This window comes from Vidua chalybeata, chromosome Z, assembly GCF_026979565.1.
Source record: "Vidua chalybeata isolate OUT-0048 chromosome Z, bVidCha1 merged haplotype, whole genome shotgun sequence".
Taxonomy (NCBI): Eukaryota; Metazoa; Chordata; class Aves; order Passeriformes; family Viduidae; genus Vidua; species Vidua chalybeata.
Window position 1 is genome coordinate 90,594 of NC_071570.1, and position 18,861 is coordinate 109,454.

An 18,861-nucleotide genomic window follows, 5' to 3' on the forward strand; every position below is an offset into this window, starting at 1 on the left:
AGGCTTTTTTTTTTTTTTTTTTTTTTTTTTTTTTTTCCCTTCTGACTACCTGTGAGCAAAGACAGTAAATTCCCTTCCGGATATTTGTTTATTAGCTTGGTTTGGCTTGGTTTGGTTTGTTGTTTGTTTTGTTTTGTTTTGTTTTGTTTTTGGTTGGTGGCTTTTTTTGTGTGTTAGTTTGTTTTTGAATATTGTGAATGGCTTAGGTTTTGCCAGCTCACCTTCAGCACAGTCTTACCCTTAACTGAAAGTCCTACAGTTCCTGTTTGAGAGAGCAGAGTGTTTCAATTTCCACTGTGCAAACAGGTGGCCTAGTGTAAAATCACCTGCTTTTATGCCAAGGCTACACAGAAGAAAAAGAGAGATCAGCTGGCCTCTAAAATTGCCCTGATTTATATATCCACATATTTTGAAAAAGCATGGCACAAAATAAGAGTGGCCTGTGTTCCTGCCACAAGAACGCTCCAACCGTTACAGAATATCCTGTGATTGTCCCAAAAAGCAGAGAATGCCTGTCTGTTTGACAGAAAGCTTAGAAAAATGCCTGTGCGATTCTTTCCCTCACAGAGCAGTGGTCCAAGTGAACTGAGAAAGCGGCAGGTATTTAATAGGTTATCTCCACTTTCTGTACTCTCTTAATATTCCTCAAACATAGTAATCTCATTCCCAACTGTTCCTTACATCATACAGAACAAAACAATGCAAGAATCCAATTTAAAAACATTAACGTGTTTCACGAAATCCATCTATTTTGCTACAGATGAGCTGTTTGGCTATTTTATCCATGTGCATGGTATTTGTGTGTGAGATTTGCCCTGTCAAATGCCCCGAGGGATTAATTCCCAGAGTCTAAAGTCCCAGGAGTGGATTGCGTCCGGAGCTCTAGGAAGAGCTGTCTTGCTTTTCAGTGTGCTAAATCCCCCAGGGCGGTTCCACAGGCAGCAACCTCCGGGCAGGACTAACCTCGGGAGGAAAAGAACACACAGCACAGGGTGAGTGTGTCAGCAGCGGCAGATGACGCAAACAGCGACACCTTCACACTGGGAAGTCACGAAATCCATCAGTGCTGACTGAAGTATTTTGGGCTTGTCAAGCGTCATTGTTTTGGACTTCTCCTGACCTCACTTAGCAGAATGGTGCCACCGCCTGTAAGCTTTTTCTTCAGTATTTGCCTGATAAGTAGCTCTGTAGCTACTCTCTCTCATCAAATCATTAAATGGTAATGCAGTTGTTAGTTCGCCTTGCCCAGTTCGAATAAATTTTGCAGCCAGAAACCATTCCCAGTTCATTAAGTGCCTGACCTCAGCATTAACACCCCTTCTGCTCGGGTTGCCTTGGAAACAAAGCTTCCTGTGCGTAATCCAAGCTTATCTAGCTCTTTATCCTACATGTGACCCTTAATTACTTGCTAAATTAGAATGGTTTTCTGAAAATCACAAGAGGAGGTTAATATGTTCTTCCAGAGCTGGTCAAGCTAAGATGACACCAAATTCACAGGGAATTCAAATTCCATGATCCCTGAAGGCGTCTCTTTCAGAAGGAAGATGAACTTTCCCAATGGGAGGCAGTGTGCCATGATAATGCTCCTGTCACTCACTTTCCTTGCCCTGCTTGTCCAGACCCAGCTTAATCCAGTGTGAACAACGGACTAAGTAAATATCAGCTTGATTAATTACGGTGCAAGATTCAGTAACCACTTGTCTTCTGTAATTAACATTGTAATTGAAATTAAATAATACACTTTCACACACAAATTGCTGGCCTAGGAGGAGGAGCTAGGGAGAATCCTCAAGGCTGTGACAGAGAGATGAAGCACAGAAAAACAGGGCTCAATATATTAATTGTTTTTTGTTTTTTTGTTTTTTTTTTTAATTGTGGTACATCTTAAGAAATTCTTCTATCAAAAAAATAGGGTTTTTTGGAGGCTGGATTGATGATCTTAGAGGTCTTTTCCAACCTTAATAATTTTATTATTCTAAAAAATAAAAAATGTTACTTCCTGATGTCTTGGAGTAGAGATGAAATCGGGTTGGATTGTTGAAGAATAGCTTAAAACTTCTGAAAGTCCACCTTCCCTTCACTGATTTGATAAACAGACATAACGAGAAAAGGAAATGCTCTCTAAGATGCCCAGTGCTTTTCCTATCCATTGTTTCCAGGGGCAACTCAAGGACAGTGAGTCTTTGGCTTCAATGAGTGTCTTTATAAAGCTGTGCTAAGGCTCAAATGCTAAGACATGGTCTCGGGAGAAACCAAACGTAAAATCCTCTGTGACTTCCACACAGCATTTAATTAACTGCACATGTATTAAAGCACAGCCAGTGCAAAAAACCCAGTCAGTTTCAGCATTCCTATCTATTGTGACACAGAATATAATTCTGCCTGTGTGCAAAGGCTTGCTTTCAGGGGTATTTATAAAAATCATGGACTGATCACTGAGATGGGAGGAGACCAGACAGGTCTTGCATTTCTGCTCAAAATCCTCAAGTTCAACACAAGATACCTCAAATGTTTATTAGCATAAGCAGAGGTTCTTCCCACACTTTTTAAGAGTGCACTCACTGGAGCCTCATTTGTTTTCCTTTTTTCTCCTCTGCCCTTTCCAGTGTGGGCGTGTTAATGTGTCCAAATGCTCAGAGCTCTGGAGGCTGAAGGAGAGATTTATAGTTACTGTGTGTTCACAGGGGTTTGACTTCCCTGATGAGACCTATGGAAAATATAATGGCATTTTTGTAAGAATAATGACAGAGAAATTATACTAACTACTTCCAGGCAGAATTTGAAACAATGAAGGTATTTCATTTGTTATAATTTTACAGAATTATGTTCATACAGATTACCAACCTGCCAGTGCTCCCAGTCCCTGCCAATCTAATTGTGTTTCAGGCCAGCGGGCCATTTTCTATTCTCTTTGATGAGCCTTCATTTCCCTATTACTGGGTTTGAATTCAAATGTAATTTTCAGGACAGAATTCAAGAAGTTCTTACAAATAGGAAACATTTTTGTTTCCTCTAGTGAGCTCATGTAGCAAAAGAATTTGAAGAGACTTAACTTGAAGAGTCTAAACTGCTAATATCTATAATTTTGGGAGTCTCTAGATGTTTTTCCCGAATGTCACAGTGGATTGGAGGGCAGCTTTCCATGCCTGCAAAGAAGACTTTTAAAGGAGTTTCCATTTTCAAAGGAGGTTTTACAAATCCTCCATGCACAATTGCCAAGACAGCATCTATGCCAATGCCTCTAAGTGGCAAAATTTTAGCCTGCTTTCACATATGTGCGTGAGTGGGTAAGAGGGAATTGTTTCAATGCTTGTGCTTTTGGGTTTCTAGTCTCCTTCAGTGTGGTTCTGGTATTTTATAGGCATAAATTCTGAGGTTACTGGCAAATGGAGGAAGCAGACAGGAGAGGGCCACATGCTGCTCTGTTTGGACCCCTGATGCACACACCATTTTATCCTCCTGAAGTAATTCTAGAATTTTACCTCAAAAATTACTTTCTAGATCCTTAAAGAACAGAAAAACAGCTGAGTTTCCTGTGTCTAGAAAGCTGCCAAGAAGAGACTCCCAATTCCCTTGACATCTCCCACGTATATGTTCTAAAAAAGCAAAATAGATTCATAAATCAAGGATGGTTTGGAATATTGTTGGATGGAAGACACTATACAAAACAAAACATCAAGCACTTCTTTCTCTATAGAAACAAGTGTTAACTGGTCAAGAATACTCAATGTATTTATATGTAGAAATTCTAAAATTTATCTCAGAAACATTTTGCTTGCCAAGTATTACTAAGTATTACTATTTGCTAAGCAAATCATATATTTGCTTACTCCTTTGTGTAGCGGAAAAAGTGAGAATGTAATGTTTTACTTTCACCCATGCTGAAGGAAATGTGTGCCATTTTAGAAAAAGAACTTAATCTCTCCCAAATGCCTCCAAGATCATCCTCTTTTTTAGCAGGCTCCGAACCTACTTACCGAGTCTTATATTGCTCATACTCACAGATTAAGAGGAAAAGAAGGGATGTCAGAATCAAATGGGTATGAAAAATGTAGAACAAAAGCCAAGAGTGTAAAGAAACTGAAAAAATAAAACCCATCCTGATAACTATTTTCTTCTCCAATAAGGCTGCAAGACAGGCTGCTGAATGAAAATGGAGAGAATGAAAAAGGAAGATCTTAGCTGTTGCTTCAGTGGTTGATTTATCTCTGAGACAAGCCCTGCCCCCGCTCTGTGACGCTGCACACTGACAAACAGCCGTGTTTCTCATCTTGGCAGCGTCGGGGACTCTCCCCACCTGTCACCGCTGTAATCTGGCACGGCTGGCGGCTGCCTGTCACCTGAGGTTTGTTTTGCTCACCTCTGCGGAAGGTTGGTCTGGCATGTTGGGAAAAACAGTGTGGATTTTCCTGCGGGACTTCCGACTACTCTGCAAATGAACTGAAAAGAGCCCGTGGAAGTGCGGTCTTTGCTAAGAAAGTAATACTGAGGGGAACGAACAGGGTATTTATCTTTCAGACATTCTGTGCACTGTTAGCGGCTCGCAGTTGTCTGAGAGGCCGCACGAACGCGGCTGACCCGCACAGCAACTCACAGCCCCCGGCCCCTCGGACCCGGGGCAGCTCGGAAATTCACCGGGAGGGACCGTGCCCGGTTCGCGGCCCGCTCCCCGCCGCGCTCCCCGCCCTCAGCCCCGCCGGGTTCCCGCCCCAGTTCCCGCCCTCAGCCCCGCCCTTAGCCCGGCCCGGTTCCCGCCCTCAGCCCCGCCCTTAGCCCGGCCCGGTTCCCGCCCTCAGCCCCGCCCTTAGCCCGGCCCGGTTCCCGCCCTCAGCCCCGCCCTTAGCCCGGCCCGGTTCCCGCCCTCAGCCCCGCCCTTAGCCCGGCCCGGTTCCCGCCCTCAGCCCCGCCCGGCCCCCGGCCCGGTTCCCGCCCTCAGCCCCGCCCTTAGCCCGGCCCGGTTCCCGCCCTCAGCCCCGCCCTCACCTCGGTCCCGCCTCCCTCCCCGCCCCGCACGCGCCCGCCCCCGCGCTCGTCCAATCAGGGGCCGCCCCGCTGGCCCTGGGCATTGCCCCGCTGCTCGGCCAAGATGGCGGCGCCGCTCACCCCGCTTGTGCTGCTGCTCGCCCTCGGCCGCCCGGCGCTCTCCGGTGCGCAGGCCACGGAAGGCGCGGCGGCTGCGCCGCATCGGCGCTTCGAGTACAAGTACAGCTTCAAGGGGCCGCACCTGGTGCAGGCGGATGGCACGGTGCCGTTCTGGGTGCACACGGGCAGTAAGTGCCGGGCGGGAGTGACGGGGCCGGGCTAGTGGCGTTCCTGAGGTGGAGGCAGCGGTGTCCGGTCGGGGGACGCGGAGTCTCGGGGAGAAGCCGCGGGCGAAGCTGGCCGTCGGTGCCGGCCGTGCCCTCGGGCTCCACGTGGCACCAGAGGCGCAGAGAAGATACTGCGGTGACGAGGAAGTGTCCGGGCCCGCCCGGGCACCCACCTGCGGTGCGAAGGCACCTATGGCCTCCTGGTGTGGCGGCTGCGGGCCCTGGCCAGGGGACTCGTGGCGCTGCCGGGAAGTGCTGATGTGTCACTGCTGCCGCGCTCGAGGTCGCCCCGGGCCGTGCTGCCAGACAAACTGTTGGGTTTCGTCGTCTCAAAGCTCGAAATGCAAAGGGGGCCTTGGCAAATAGGACTTGGCTGAACAACGTCTGTTTCTGTGCGCTCTGGGTTAAGGGTTCCGTTGTGCTCCGAAAGGCTTGTTGCCCTTCCTGAGTGTCCCCCATTGTGAAAGGTGTTGGCATTTGCAGTTCCACCTTCACGTAGTTTCCTTCACGTAGTTTCTCTGCAGTGGTTTCGGTGTTTGTCAGACTTTAATTTAGTTGCTACTGCTTAATTCTTAAATATACCTTTTCTTATTTGATATTATGATACAAGTGACATGAAGGCAACTGTCTATAGATGAGTTTTTTTCCCCTTTTTCAAGAAAATAATCCCTAAAAGCAATGTTATTTAATGCGAGCAAATGAATCTCTCTCTGAATGTGTGCCTGTTGTTCTTTTACACTGCTAAACAGAAAGTTAGAACATCTTGTTTCCTTTCTAGATGCCATCCCAAGTGCAGATCAGATCCGTATAACAACCTCCTTGAAAAGCCAGAAGGGCTCAGTGTGGACAAAAAACAAATCAATATTTGAATATTGGGAAGTGGAAGCGACCTTTCGAGTTACAGGAAGAGGCCGCATTGGAGCTGATGGATTGGTAGGAGCAGTTTCACCTAACTGAGAAAAACAAATGTGCTTTAAAAGTGAATCTTGACTTATGACCTTTTGCTTTCTTCATAGGCAATCTGGTTTACAGAAGAGCAAGGCTTGGAAGGTCCTGTTTTCGGGGCAGCTGATAAATGGAACGGTGTTGGAATTTTCTTTGATTCATTTGACAATGATGGAAAGGTTGGTTGGAAGGAAACTCTTGCAGCAAAGACGACAAATTAATTTCCTGCCTGTTGAGGAAGAAACTAGGATGTTGTTTTCTTACTCTTCCCCTCTTTCACTTCAAAGGGATAAAATAAAATAGTTAAGTTTCCCTTATACTGGAAACTCCCATTTTTGTGCGTGTCTTCAGAGATGCTGTTTTTCTTGGAAGAAATTTGCTTTGAGCAGCTCAGCAGCAAAGATTTTGTTGCAGATGAGGATGACAGTTGCTGTTTTCAATTCTCAGTTTTCCAGTCCAGAATGATCCTGAAACATAAACAATACACAGTAGGTCTGCTTTGGTGCTTTTGCTTTCCCTGCACAACTCTGGCTTGTTTTTAGACATTTTAGACTGATTTTAGCAGAAGGCTTTCAGAGATGTTGCTGATATTTCGCTTCAAATTAAACTAATCCATTTGTGTGCCATTTCTTTCCCTAGAAAAACAATCCCGGAGTGATTGTTGTAGGCAACAATGGAAAGCTGCTGTATGACCATCAGAAGTAAGTTTATTTTCAGTGTTATTGCTGAATGCTTGCTTTTGAATGATGAAATGTTCCATGAAACCCTTTGAGAAGCATTATAAAAGCTTCTTTCATATGAAACTTTGTTGTTTCCTTTACATTTGAGGGTTTCTATTTGTTAACACACTGCTTTGCTAGTAACAGCAGAGAAATTGGCAACTGATGGCTATTTTATTGGCAAATGCCTTTTGGGATGGCTGAACTCAGATAAATATAGGTACAGTACAAACTATTGCTTATGGGGATCCTCCACACACAGCTAATAATTGGAAGAAGTGACTAACTGAAAGAAAATTGCTGTTACTAAAATTGATTGGATTAATTTTGATTTCTGATTGTTTATCAACAGCACAATGGTCACCTTTTTGGATTTTGGAGAGGAGAGGTATCTAGCTTAGTTGGTGCAGTCACTACAGCTTATTTCCATTAGGTTCCCGGGTGCAGGAATATATCTGAAAATTGTATCTTAGAATGTATCTCAGAAAACAGATTTCCCCATTGCTGCATTCCCTCTGCATTGTGTCCTGTGTACAGCATGTAGTACTGGAGATCCCTGCAGAAAGCTCAGTGCAATTACAGAACAGCCTGGAAAAGCTTGCAGATTGAAAAACTGCAGTGAGAACTTAGTGAGAGTAAAAACTTAGTGAGAGTCAGACACTTTTTTGTCCCAACTGATTAATCATTAACACAGAGTTTTACTGATGCTCTCTTTTTGCACAGCGATGGATCCACGCAAGCACTGGCATCCTGTCAGAGGGACTTTCGGAACAAGCCCTATCCTGTGCGAGTCAAGATCACATACTACCAAAAAACACTGACTGTAAGTCTGAAATAACAGAATTACTTGTCTTTCTCAGCTTCTTAAATGTGAGACTGGGTTTTCACGGAGTTGCAACAAATATGTCAGTTCCAGTGTTGGAAACGTGGAGCTTGGCAGCAGAGGTTGGAAGGAGGTACTGTGTTTAAATGCTACACAGGTTCTTGTGGCTGCATTAGAATGCAGGTATTGCTGATTTTTCTAATGTCACTTAGGAGGCAGTCGCACAAACACACTCATGATGTGCTCAAACCCTTCTGTTGCCCTTGACTTGCCTGGAGACATGTCCCAAGGTCAGGATCTGTTTAAGCTATAGGTGATCGAGCTGCTCCTGAGCTTGGTATTTCTTAAGCTGATGTAAGAATTGCAGAGGGTTTTATAGCTGATTTTTGAACCAGAGGTTCTTGAAATGTGGCTAAAAAGCTAAAACTATTCAACAGTAGATTTAAATTTTTTACTTGGGGCTTCTTACCTCCAAAAAATAGTAGGGCTTTCAAGACTAAAGATTAAAACCCACTGGTATAAGGGAGTCTTTAAGACTTCTTAAATACTAGCTGATTGTGAATTCCTTCTAGGTAAGGAGAGAAAAATACTAATGTGGTGCGGGTTGTGAAAGCTACAGAGTGTGTGTTTGTCAGTGTCTGATCTCTTCTGGAAAGGTGCTGTTCATATATTCATAGGTAGCAGCCATAAAGTGCACAGCTATCATTTTGTAGTAGAAGTTTCTCTAAAAGTAAACATGACTGCACCTAGACGAGGGCAGACCTTGTACTGTGTTGTAATGGGAAAAGCTGTCTCTCTTGAATGGAAGTTAAACTTCAGTCTCCAAGGCTGCTCTGTTCTCACCTGGGCCCTGATGCCTCCTTTAGGAACTCCTCTGTCCCAGATGTTGCTATTAAACTTAGTAGTTCCCTCTTTCTCCAGGGATGCATTTTGCAGAATCTCCTTATGCTTTGAATCAGAACTGCAAGAGATGACTGGTGTAGATCTGTGTAGTTCTGTGTTGCCCAGAACCTTCTTGGGATGTGGACTTTAGCAAATAGAATGCTTATGTAAAATGTTGGTAAAATCTCTCTCCCAGAAAAGAAATAGTTTTTGGTTTCTTGTATGAGCTACTGAGTTACCTAGTAAGTTGTATTTTATGAGCATTATTGTAAACTGACAAAACAATTAACAAAAATGTGGTGAAAATCCTAAGTGTTTGTCCTTTTAGGTATTAATTAATAATGGCTTTACTCCGGATAAAGAAGACTATGAATTTTGTGCCAAAGTGGAAGATATGGTGTTGCCATCACAAGGGTACTTTGGAATATCTGCAGCCACAGGGGGACTTGCAGGTAGAAAATGTTAAAAATTATGGCAAATGTTGTGAGGACTTGCAAGGCTTGCAAGAGAGGGTGGTTGGGTTTTTACTATCAGTGTTGATCCATTATACCAATTTTTGACCATGATGGTGTAATTAACCCTCTTGCAATCCCAAATTACTGACATGCTTTGGACTTTACCTGACTCCAGCAAAAGAATTTTCATTTTTTCCTGACAAAGCCCCTGTATAGTCTCATTCCTTGCTGCACAAACACTTGTGAGGATGCTGTTTTTTGAAGACCCTTTGCAAGTGGAAGGTTGGCTTGGGAATTAGAGACATTTGTAAGGTGGTTTTTTTTGTTTGTTTGTTGAACACAGATGACCATGATGTGCTGTCATTTCTGACCTTCCAGCTGACTGAACCTGGGAAGGAAGCAGTAAGAATTTTTATGCATGATTAGTAAAATATTTTATTGTACATGTTATTGTATGTGCAGCACCAGATTATGGTATTTCCTCTTAAGTCACACGTGGCATTTCTGTTTCACAATTTTGGCATGTAGTCGTGCTGTCATGTGGTTTAGAAAAATTAAACTAGTATTGTAATATTTCAATAATATTGTCATTAGTACTCTCAAGACCAGAATTCTGGAAGCAACAAAACTCATTATGTTAAATCAAACCACGCAGTACTATAAAGTACATTTTCTTTTGGAAGTGGGCAAATATCTGTTCTCACTTTCAACTTTCCCTACTTCTAGGGTGATTCTGTACTGCTAAACAGCATTTATCCTTGTAAAACTTGTTTTAATTTTCTATTGGGAAAATTTTCTAATTGATCTACATGGGAATGTGTGATTTTTCACTTCAGCTACATGTATGAATGTGCTGCAGTAATTTTGTCATGTGTTCACATCTGAAATCTGAACGGGAGAGTCAGTTGTGTTAAGAGTGGGGGAGAACATGAAAAAATCTTACACGTGCCCGTCCCTCCAATAATGTTTTAAAGCCAACACTAGATGCAGAAATCCCTCAGAAAGATAAAGAGAAGTATCAAGAAGAGTTTGAACACTTCCAGCAAGAATTGGATAAGAAGAAGGAAGAATTTCAAAGGGAACATCCTGATGTGCAAGGACAGCCAGGCAAGTTATTTGAGCTATTTTTCAGTTGTCCAGGAAAACATTTGTTTTCCAGCAACTAGGGATACTAGGAATACTCTGGCTGATATACTAGGAACTAGGGATACTCTGGCTGATCTTGCTAAAGTCCCACTGATGTTACTTACATTATTTTAAAATATTTACTGTAATTTGTTTCCTGTTTCTAAAGTTATCCTGGTGGTGCCTGTATTGAGAATAAAATGAGTGACTGGAAACATGGTGGGAATTATGAACAACAGAAGGGAGAGAAGGTCATGCATCTCTGTAAAGTGGTGATTAAGACAGCATGGCCTTTTTTCATTATTTAAAGGACATCTTTTTGGTCTGTTTCTGCACATTGATAGAAAATGTTTTTAAAGGTGGGCTAGTGCATATCTTGGAATGTGTGCTTACCATGGAAAAGCTTTTTAATGCTTGCCTAATGGTGGGCAGACAAGAACCCGATTATTTGAAAATATAATGGAAGCCATTTGTTACTTCTGTGGATTCTAATAGCTGTATGCAACTACAAATACACTGGGAATCTACTTTGGGCATCTATACATGAAATTTTAGGTTGTCATCTTTATTGCACAGTGATGACTGTTCTAAAGGTCCTATAGGTTATTTTGATCTGCATTTTTGAGATATGGTTCAGCCTTTCTTTGGTAAGAAATAATGCCTTTGCCAGAGGCTTTTGGACGTTGGGATGATGAAGTTGTAGGAGAAGGTAGATGGATCTGCATATGTTAAGGGAGCAAGAAGAATGATCCATTGCAACTTGTGAGGAATGTGCACATGTGTGAAAAGCCCCTGTGTTTTTTTCTTAGCAGCAGATGATGCTTTTGAAACTGTGAGTGATCGTGAACTGAGGCAAATTTTTGAGGGGCAGAATCGAATTCATCTGGAAATCAAACAGCTTAACAGACAACTGGACATGATTCTGGATGAGCAGAGGAAATATGTCTCTGCAGTCACAGAGGAGATTGCCAAAAGAGGAGCTGGGATTCCAGGTCAGCAGGGACAGGTAAATAAAACCCATGGTGAGTCAGAGCCCAGCCTGATTTCAGCAGTGGGATCCATTTGTTTTTTCCAAGATATGTTGATCTGTTTCCTCCTCCTGCCCCTACCAGGTTTCGCAGCAAGAGATAGAGACGGTTGTGAAAACCCAAGAAGAGGTCATTAGACAAGTAAAGGAAATAAGGTAAACACTTCCCAAATATTATGGCTGTATTTTGAATTTTATGATTTCAGTTTAAATCCTGTGTGTTATTTCAGTGGGACAGTATTGACAAACTTGATGTTTGTGTTAGTTCCTTAGTGAAGACTCCCTGCATATATTTAATTTCTGTAATAAAGTCAATTCATGCCCCAAGGATTGCTAAGTGCCCTAATTTGTCTCTTTTTTATAATGAAATTCCATTATTTTTATTACAAAATTCAACAGGTAAGTTCAGCCCCTTTAAAAACAATGAAGTAAACCTCTTATCTTGAACGTGCTATACTGCTAAAATAGATTTGTGAAGATGCTTGTGTTTGATGGGGATGTCTCAGTACTTCTTTTAAGATGTTTTACTGTTGCTGTCTTAATCAGGAATGGCTTTAAGCTGGTTTAGCCCTTCATTTGTAGCAGCTAAAACATTACTTACCTTGTATTTAAAAAAAAAACGGAGAAAAACAATTCCTTCAGTTGTGCTTCCCCCCGTATTAGTTTAAGGGCAGCTCCTGTGATTTATCTAAGTAGGTCAGTTTCTTGTAGAATGAAGATTAAGAGTGCTTCCATTTTTGCACTTGTTCTTCCACAGAAGCTTTTATGTTAATATTCTTGATAAATCTTTATACCTTGCAAGCAAATTAGATTTTCTTGTTAACATTGGCAGTCTGCCATTTTAGTGACTACTTACCAGCTCACAGTTTGCATAACATCATCTTAATACTTTTCTTAGATTAAAGAAATGCTTTATTTAGAGAGAGAAATAAACAGCCCCTCTGTGCATCGCTTGTCATCCCGCAGGAAAAGGACTTAGTGGCCAAGTAATTTTCTTGGCAAGATTGTGGATTTCTTAATCACCTGATTATAGAAGAATCTTGCATGTTCCTACAGTAGAAACTGTCAGCAGGGTGTTATTATTGCAAAAGTCAATATAAATTCAATTTGATACAGCCCGTGTCTATTCAGGGAAGTTATTTTGCTTTTAACAAAGTCTCAATCAGTCTGGAGGAAGGTGGGTGTGCAGATTTCTGTTCATTATGTAGAGATGGTTCTGTTAGGTGGGAGAAGAACCAAGTGAGTGTCCCACTTGTTTTGTACCACTGTGAGGTGTGTGGAAAGACAGAATTACCATCAGTGGCTATTAGGCAGTGGGCATGACAGGTTATTTAAGATAAAACCTTCCAGTGAGAAATTTACTTCTAAAATGTATTCTTATAACACTAATTGCAAGTCCAGGTAAATGGAAAATTGCTGACCACTCTACAGAGAGTTTGGAATGCTCCATGAAAGCATTGAAGTATGCTTCCATCTGGACCAAATGGAAAGTTTTAAGTAAATTAAAAAGAAATCCAAAGGCATACATTTTGATTGTCTATTCTGTTAATAATGAAGAGATTATCATTCACGTGATAAATATTTTAGCTGTAGAATAATCCTCTTTGCAACTCAAAAGAAACAGCACAGTAGGAGAAAATTATATAAACATATTGATTAGAGTTTAAGGGTTTTTTCTCTCATTGACTAGTTTACCTCAAACCAAATTAGTTATGAAACCTCAGCTTTTTCTGGATTTAATTTCATTTGTTGTAGAAGGAAAATGAATTCACAATAAGACAATATTAAGTATTTTGACAATGCATATGGGAATTGAGTTCCTCACATAAACGGTAATCACAAAACAAGGATGTATCTAAATCTTTTCTTATCCCTAAAGCCTCTTCCTTGTTTTTATTTCTTACATGACTGATTTTATTTATTTGTTTGTTTGTTTGTTTTTCAAACAGCTTCTGGGTTTCTTCAAGATTGCATTAAACTCTGCTGATGCTAAAGCATTGGCCAGGACCTCAGACAGAACTCTTGTTCTATAGCCCTCAGCAGTCAGGCAGACAAAGCAGATGTCTGGCAACAGAATATTTGCTAGTTCTTATTCTCAGCATGACTGAGAGATGGGGCACTCTACAAATGGCAACTATCTGCACAATTAACTATTTTTAAAAATTGTAGTTTGACTAAAGGGTTACTTCTTGAGAGGTATTCTTGAAAGCTAGTAAAATTTGCTGCCTTTTGGTGCAACTGTGTATTTCAGCCTAATTCTAATGAGCTAAAAGCTGTCCAGAATAACTGCTATTTGTAGAAAAGCTGGTTTGTTACTTGTCTTGTTTCAGAAATTCTGTGACTGAAGCTCTGAGATCCATCAGTGGGGCTCAACACCCTGGCTCTGCAGGAGTCTATGAAACAACACAGCACTTCAATGACATCAAAGAACACCTTCATGTAGTAAAGAGGGACATAGAGCATTTAGTGCAACGCAACATGGTAATTTATGTGCCGGGAGTGTAAAGCGTGAGTGTAACACGGCTTTCTTTGGCTGTTAGTGAAAAGCAGTGCAATTGCTCCAGCATGCAATTTAGGGAGCAATTAATCCTTCATTAAGCTGCTTCAGTAAAACTATGCTGCCTTGACCTAACTGCATGATCTGGGTCTTGATGAGAAGTTTTGCACAAAGAGCATGATTTTTAGTCTAATTTCCTGTGGAAACAAGGTCAAGCAATTAGGTTTTCTAGGTGCTTTTTTTTTGTGTTTTTCCCCCTACTTAACAGCTCTATACAGAGGAGATTCTGTGGTGCTTCTCCACACAAGGGAGAGCTTTAATCAGGGAAAACTCAGGCAGGCTTTGCTTAAGGCTTCTTAATGCAAAAAAAAAAAAAAAAAAAAAAAAAGATGGTGTTCATATTCAGGAGTACCTTAATCTAGCCTAGGTAGCAATTAAGCTGATGTAGCTTATGATCTGTAGAAGGTCCTTGATTAATTTACCATATTTATGTATTCTTTCCCACATAAACCTCAATTTAACATCAGGCAATTCATCTGAGAAATGGAAAGGTGGAAGGGGAGAGTGAGATGAGGATTAAGATTATTTTTTCAGAGTACTGTCATTTCTCTCCATCTTCTGATTTTTACATCATATTACAAAGCCCTTGTTTTGTAAGTCTTTTGATGGGATGTCTTGTTTGCTCTTTTCTTGTTTTTTTAGCCATCCAGTGAGAAACAAAAGTGTCCAGAGTTGCCACCGTTTCCATCCTGCTTATCTACAGTGCATTTCTTCATATTTGTGGCAGTGCAAACTGTGTTATTCATTGGTTATGTAATGTATAGGTAAGTCCTCTGTGGCTTAAAGACAGCAAGGCAAATAGTTTTAAAACTACTGACTGATAATGTCATTGGAATGGTATCATTGTGTTAATCTTGTTAAAACAAGCAATCATTCAGATTGGAAGAGACCTTGGGAGGTCTCCAGTTCAATCTTCTGCTCCAAACAGAGTCCACACTGAATTCAGATAGTGTCACTTGGGATTTAAACTGGTCAGGTCTTCAAAAACCTCTAAGAATGCAAAATTTACCACTGTTCCAGAACCCACTGGAAATGTTGAATTATCATGTTGAAGTTTGGTTTATTCTACCTCCATTCAGCCACCGTTTATCAGGTGGGAACTTGACCTGGTTCAACCTGACTGGTTTTTCTTTTTTTTTTTTTTTTCTTTTTCTCTTTTTTTTCTTTTTTTTCTTTTTTTTTTTTTTTTTTTTTTTTTCTTTTTTTCTTTTTCTTTTTCTTTTTCTTTTTCTTTTTCTTTCTAGGCTAATTGGGATGGTCTTTCTCTTCTCTTCCCCCTCCTTGTGATGTCATAATGTTGAAATTCTATTTGCATTAATGAAAAGGATAACCTCCATGCTTGGTAGTCTTTTTGCCATGAACTGGAACAATGATTTCCAAGACAAACAAGGAGCTGGTCCCCTCCAGTTCTTTGTCATGCATTTGTAATTCCAGGACCTGAATGTGGTTGATCCACAGTGTCTGTATCCACTAAGAAAATTAATGATCTGTGCCAGAGGGAAAAGGAAATCCCACTTAAAGTCAATTCTTTCCCTGCTTAGTTGCATGGGTTTCCTTTTCTCAGGTGATATTTAGGCAAATCAGATCCTGAGAAGCTTCAGAAAATGTTCAAGAGTATTTTAAAAGTGAGTTTGTTTGTTCATGTGGGGTTGTTTGGTTTTTTTTTTTTTTTCCTTTTGTGTCTGATGCAAAATTGGAACTACAGTGATTCTTTGTGAATAGAAAAAAATATATTCTCTTTTTGTGCTATGGCTTATATTTTCTCTAAGTTGCTATTGATAAGGAATGGAATCTTCTAATACTCAAATAAATGAAAATTTAAAGCAGTTAGCTAGTTTGAAATTAAAAAGACTTGAAGAATTATTTTCTGCCTTTTCTTTCAGGAGCCAACAAGAAGCAGCAGCCAAAAAGTTCTTTTGATGACCTGTTCTGTTTGTGTGTACATAACAGCAGTCTGTATGCACAGAAAATTCTACACTTCTGTAAATGAGGGAAATTTTAGTGTTGGATATACTTCAATATTATAAATTATTGAATTTTGTTAAATAAAATGAGTTTCCATTTAAAGTGTTGATGCTAAAAACAGGGAGCAAATGCTGAATGGGGTAAGACTGTGCACCCTGCCTGTGTTTTCAGTTGACTTTTTCATAAATATTGAAAGGCAAACTCCCCATTCCTCTGCTTTTGTTAAGATTCCAGAGGAGGAGTTGAAACACCCAGGCTTGGTGTTTGTTCAGAGTGTAAATTGCAGATGGATGATTTGTGCAGAAAACTTGCTACTGTGTGTCCTGACATAGCAGTTAAAAAAAAAAAAAGAAAATAAAAAGAAGGTAAAAAAATCCCAGACCTCAAAGAACTGTTCTTCTGTGGGGTTTGGGTTTTTTTGGCGGGTAAGAATTTATTATAAACATTTTATTTGTTTACCACTTGGATTTAACAGTCTAAGAATATTTTAGTTAATTCTTATTTAAACACTTTTTAATATGTGGCCACAAAGACAGGCCTTTAAGACCCTGACTCTTGATACTTGATGTAAAAAAACAATTATACAGAACATGCAAAGAAAGGCTCTTCTCCCTGTTTTGCAGTTTGATTTTGGGCAGTGAGAAAAAATGTGATAAAGTAGTTTCTTCAAGTATGTCATGGGGCTGATACATTTTTTCATGGTTTCAAGTCTGTCTGTAATTTTTTGGGGAGATTTATGGAACTCTTCCAGCAAAGGTGGTTGCTTTATCCATCTTCCAATCTGATTGTATCAAGGATATATTTAGTGTGTGAATTTGTCTTTACTTTTCTAAAGCTGTCTTGTGTCTTTCACATGTCAAGTACAGATGTTTTGTTTTAAATCTTGACATGGTGAGTATTGTAAACTGCAGCTATTGAGTGTTAACCCATTTCTTCACAAACTTGCTTCAGACATGTTTGTTAGTCTGTAGAATCAGTATTTTGTGTCAATTCCTGTTTGGATATCAAAAGCATAAGACTGAATATGTGATTTTGATACTGCTTATCAAGTGAACATTTGCTTCAGGAAAGAAAGAAAGCAGAGGGCCCAACTTAGGAATGTGAAATTAATTAATTTTGCCTTGTTTACATATCTGTGGTAACTTTGTCCTTGAGTTGTATGTAGAATTAGAGTAAGTATTTCTCTGGTTTCCTAAATTCTATAAAATACACAAATGCATCAGGATATTTCACTTAGAACTGTTAATTGTTTGTTTGAATCTGCAAAAATGATATGTAATGTCACTACTCTTATTGCATTTCTGCAGTCTGCTTCCTTGGAGTGCAACACGTGCTGCCAAATTCACTGTAATGAAGAACACTTCAGTATTGTGCCTGTCAGTTTGGAGAAATGATAAATCTATGCAACATATTTTGTTACTTTAAGTACAGTGTCCAAAAACTGAATGTCTGTGCTATACTAAGAAAATGACACTGGCTACACACCAATTAACACATCTGCAGTATGGAGAATACTCCACGTGGTACAGCTTTATAGATTCGTTTCTAAATTTGAGCAGATTTTGCTGTACTAATGAGACAAACTACTGCCTCAGGCTAATCAATGAATAAACAACTTTTCAGATAAAGCAGAATAACCCACTGAAATTTATCTCTTCAGTTCTTTCAACACCAGCAAATATTTCCAGGTGCCTTGAGTCTAAGCTATTACAACCTGGACTCTTGTAATGAAACTTAATATATTTTCTTAAATGGTTCTGAAATTGTACAGTGGTGCTTCCTTTCAGTCGCAGACCTTGTTGCATCAGTGCAACATCCAAACAGAACTCCTCTCACAGCAGGCTTTGCAAAACCTCTTATGCAGAAAGTATTTTGATACATATCTGGCAGAATGAGGAGCAGTTCTGATGTGTCCATTGGAATAAGCCTGGATTTTTGTTACAGTGAAGTTACCCACCCATTCCTTTGATTTAAAGCTGGAGCAGCCCATACTTCTGTTTGTTTGGTTAGAAAGAAGAGCAGGTTAGGGATGATGTCTAGAAGGGAACTTGAAGCCTACAGTTTTCTCTTCAGGAGGAGGCTGCTGGATCAGACATGTCTCGCACATGCAATGAGAAATCTTCTGTGGTAGGGAACAGAAGGTCTAATATGGAACACCAGAAAACTGGTAACTTTGCTTCATGATTCATTTCACAGTTGTCTCCCCTTGGAGCTTCCATAACTCACTGGATTAAAAGAAAACGCCCAACTGCCCAGCTCAAATTTCGTCCTGTGTGTTCTTGAAGTGATAGCAACAAATAAGGATTCTAAGAATATTTTTCAGTCAATGTAGCCTCCTGCTAAGTGTCTTTCAGCAGTGACAGTGTTTGATTCTTATCCAGTAAGATTTCACAGCTAGGAGGAAAGACACGGAATGCAGCTGGACAATATTAGGGAGAAAAGTTATATTTGAATTGTGGATAACAAATGCAAATATTTGGCAATGATCAGATAATGGGATTGTTCTGGTGGGGGTTTATTAAACACACAGTCACCCCTGAATCTTTTACAAGTCAAATGCACAATATGGTTTGTAAATGACCTGGTTTATGGTTAATTAACTGCTCTGGTTTGTAACTTCTGTGGGAAGAAAATCTGACGTTTCTCAAAGGATCAATAACCATAACACCAAAAAATGTCTACTGGGTTTTTTTTATTATTGTTTTAAATTCAAACAGCTGACAGTTTCATGTTTGTTTCTGACTGATGTAAATTGATACTTGGAGTTCAGAGATAGCCTTATTTGAATAAAGGTGCATATTTTTAGTAAGCCTTTTTCTTTTCATTTGGTACATGTCCATGAAATCTAAGCAAGTGTATTTGAAGCATTCTTTACCCTCAGTTCAGAGTCAGAACACTTACAGATCTGGGTTCAGTTCTACACTGGGTAGTTAATAGCATTCTGAGTCTGAATTCCCTCTGTGACTGTCACTTTTCCCCAGCCAGAAGGAAGTTTTTCAGCACACAGAGGACAGGAATCTTGAATTTAATCTATTCAAGCTGACAAAACCCTAA

The 18,861-nt window shown here is 40.4% G+C and overlaps 1 protein-coding gene and 1 long non-coding RNA gene across 4 annotated transcripts; one reads left to right on the forward strand and one right to left on the reverse strand.

The window, feature by feature from the left end:
- Positions 1-1,893: 1,893 nt before the first annotated feature.
- On the reverse strand, positions 1,894-5,190 carry LOC128781763 (uncharacterized). 2 transcript variants are annotated; one of them, XR_008428491.1, is made up of 4 exons: positions 5,104-5,190; positions 4,361-4,440; positions 3,483-3,596; positions 1,894-2,648 (listed from the first exon to the last, which is right to left on the reverse strand). It is a non-coding gene; the product is annotated as an uncharacterized LOC128781763 (long non-coding RNA). The 2 variants fall into 2 exon arrangements; XR_008428490.1 differs by lacking the exon at positions 5,104-5,190 and having other exon boundaries at positions 4,361-4,652.
- On the forward strand, positions 5,078-18,616 carry LMAN1 (lectin, mannose binding 1). 2 transcript variants are annotated; one of them, XM_053931652.1, is made up of 13 exons: positions 5,078-5,270; positions 6,088-6,242; positions 6,326-6,433; positions 6,894-6,955; positions 7,697-7,796; positions 9,007-9,130; positions 9,477-9,535; positions 10,108-10,240; positions 11,068-11,264; positions 11,371-11,441; positions 13,616-13,766; positions 14,485-14,606; positions 15,726-18,616. In XM_053931652.1, exons 1-13 carry the CDS (start codon positions 5,087-5,089, stop codon positions 15,760-15,762), a joined length of 1,503 nt encoding a protein of 500 aa, XP_053787627.1. In that variant the 5' UTR covers positions 5,078-5,086; the 3' UTR covers positions 15,763-18,616. The 2 variants fall into 2 exon arrangements, with proteins under 2 accessions (XP_053787627.1, XP_053787628.1); XM_053931653.1 differs by having other exon boundaries at positions 11,071-11,264.
- The last annotated feature ends 245 nt before the right edge of the window (positions 18,617-18,861 follow it).

Excerpts from the sequence above, each read along its gene's own strand:
- LMAN1 (XM_053931652.1), top strand. The coding sequence starts at position 5,087 with ATGGCGGCGCCGCTCACCCCGCTTGTGCTGCTGCTCGCCCTCGGCCGC. Across the intron at positions 9,536-10,107 it reads CTGAACCTGGGAAGGAAGCA|CCAACACTAGATGCAGAAAT; the intron begins GTAAGAATTTTT and ends AATGTTTTAAAG. Across the intron at positions 13,767-14,484 it reads ATTTAGTGCAACGCAACATG|CCATCCAGTGAGAAACAAAA; the intron begins GTAATTTATGTG and ends TTGTTTTTTTAG.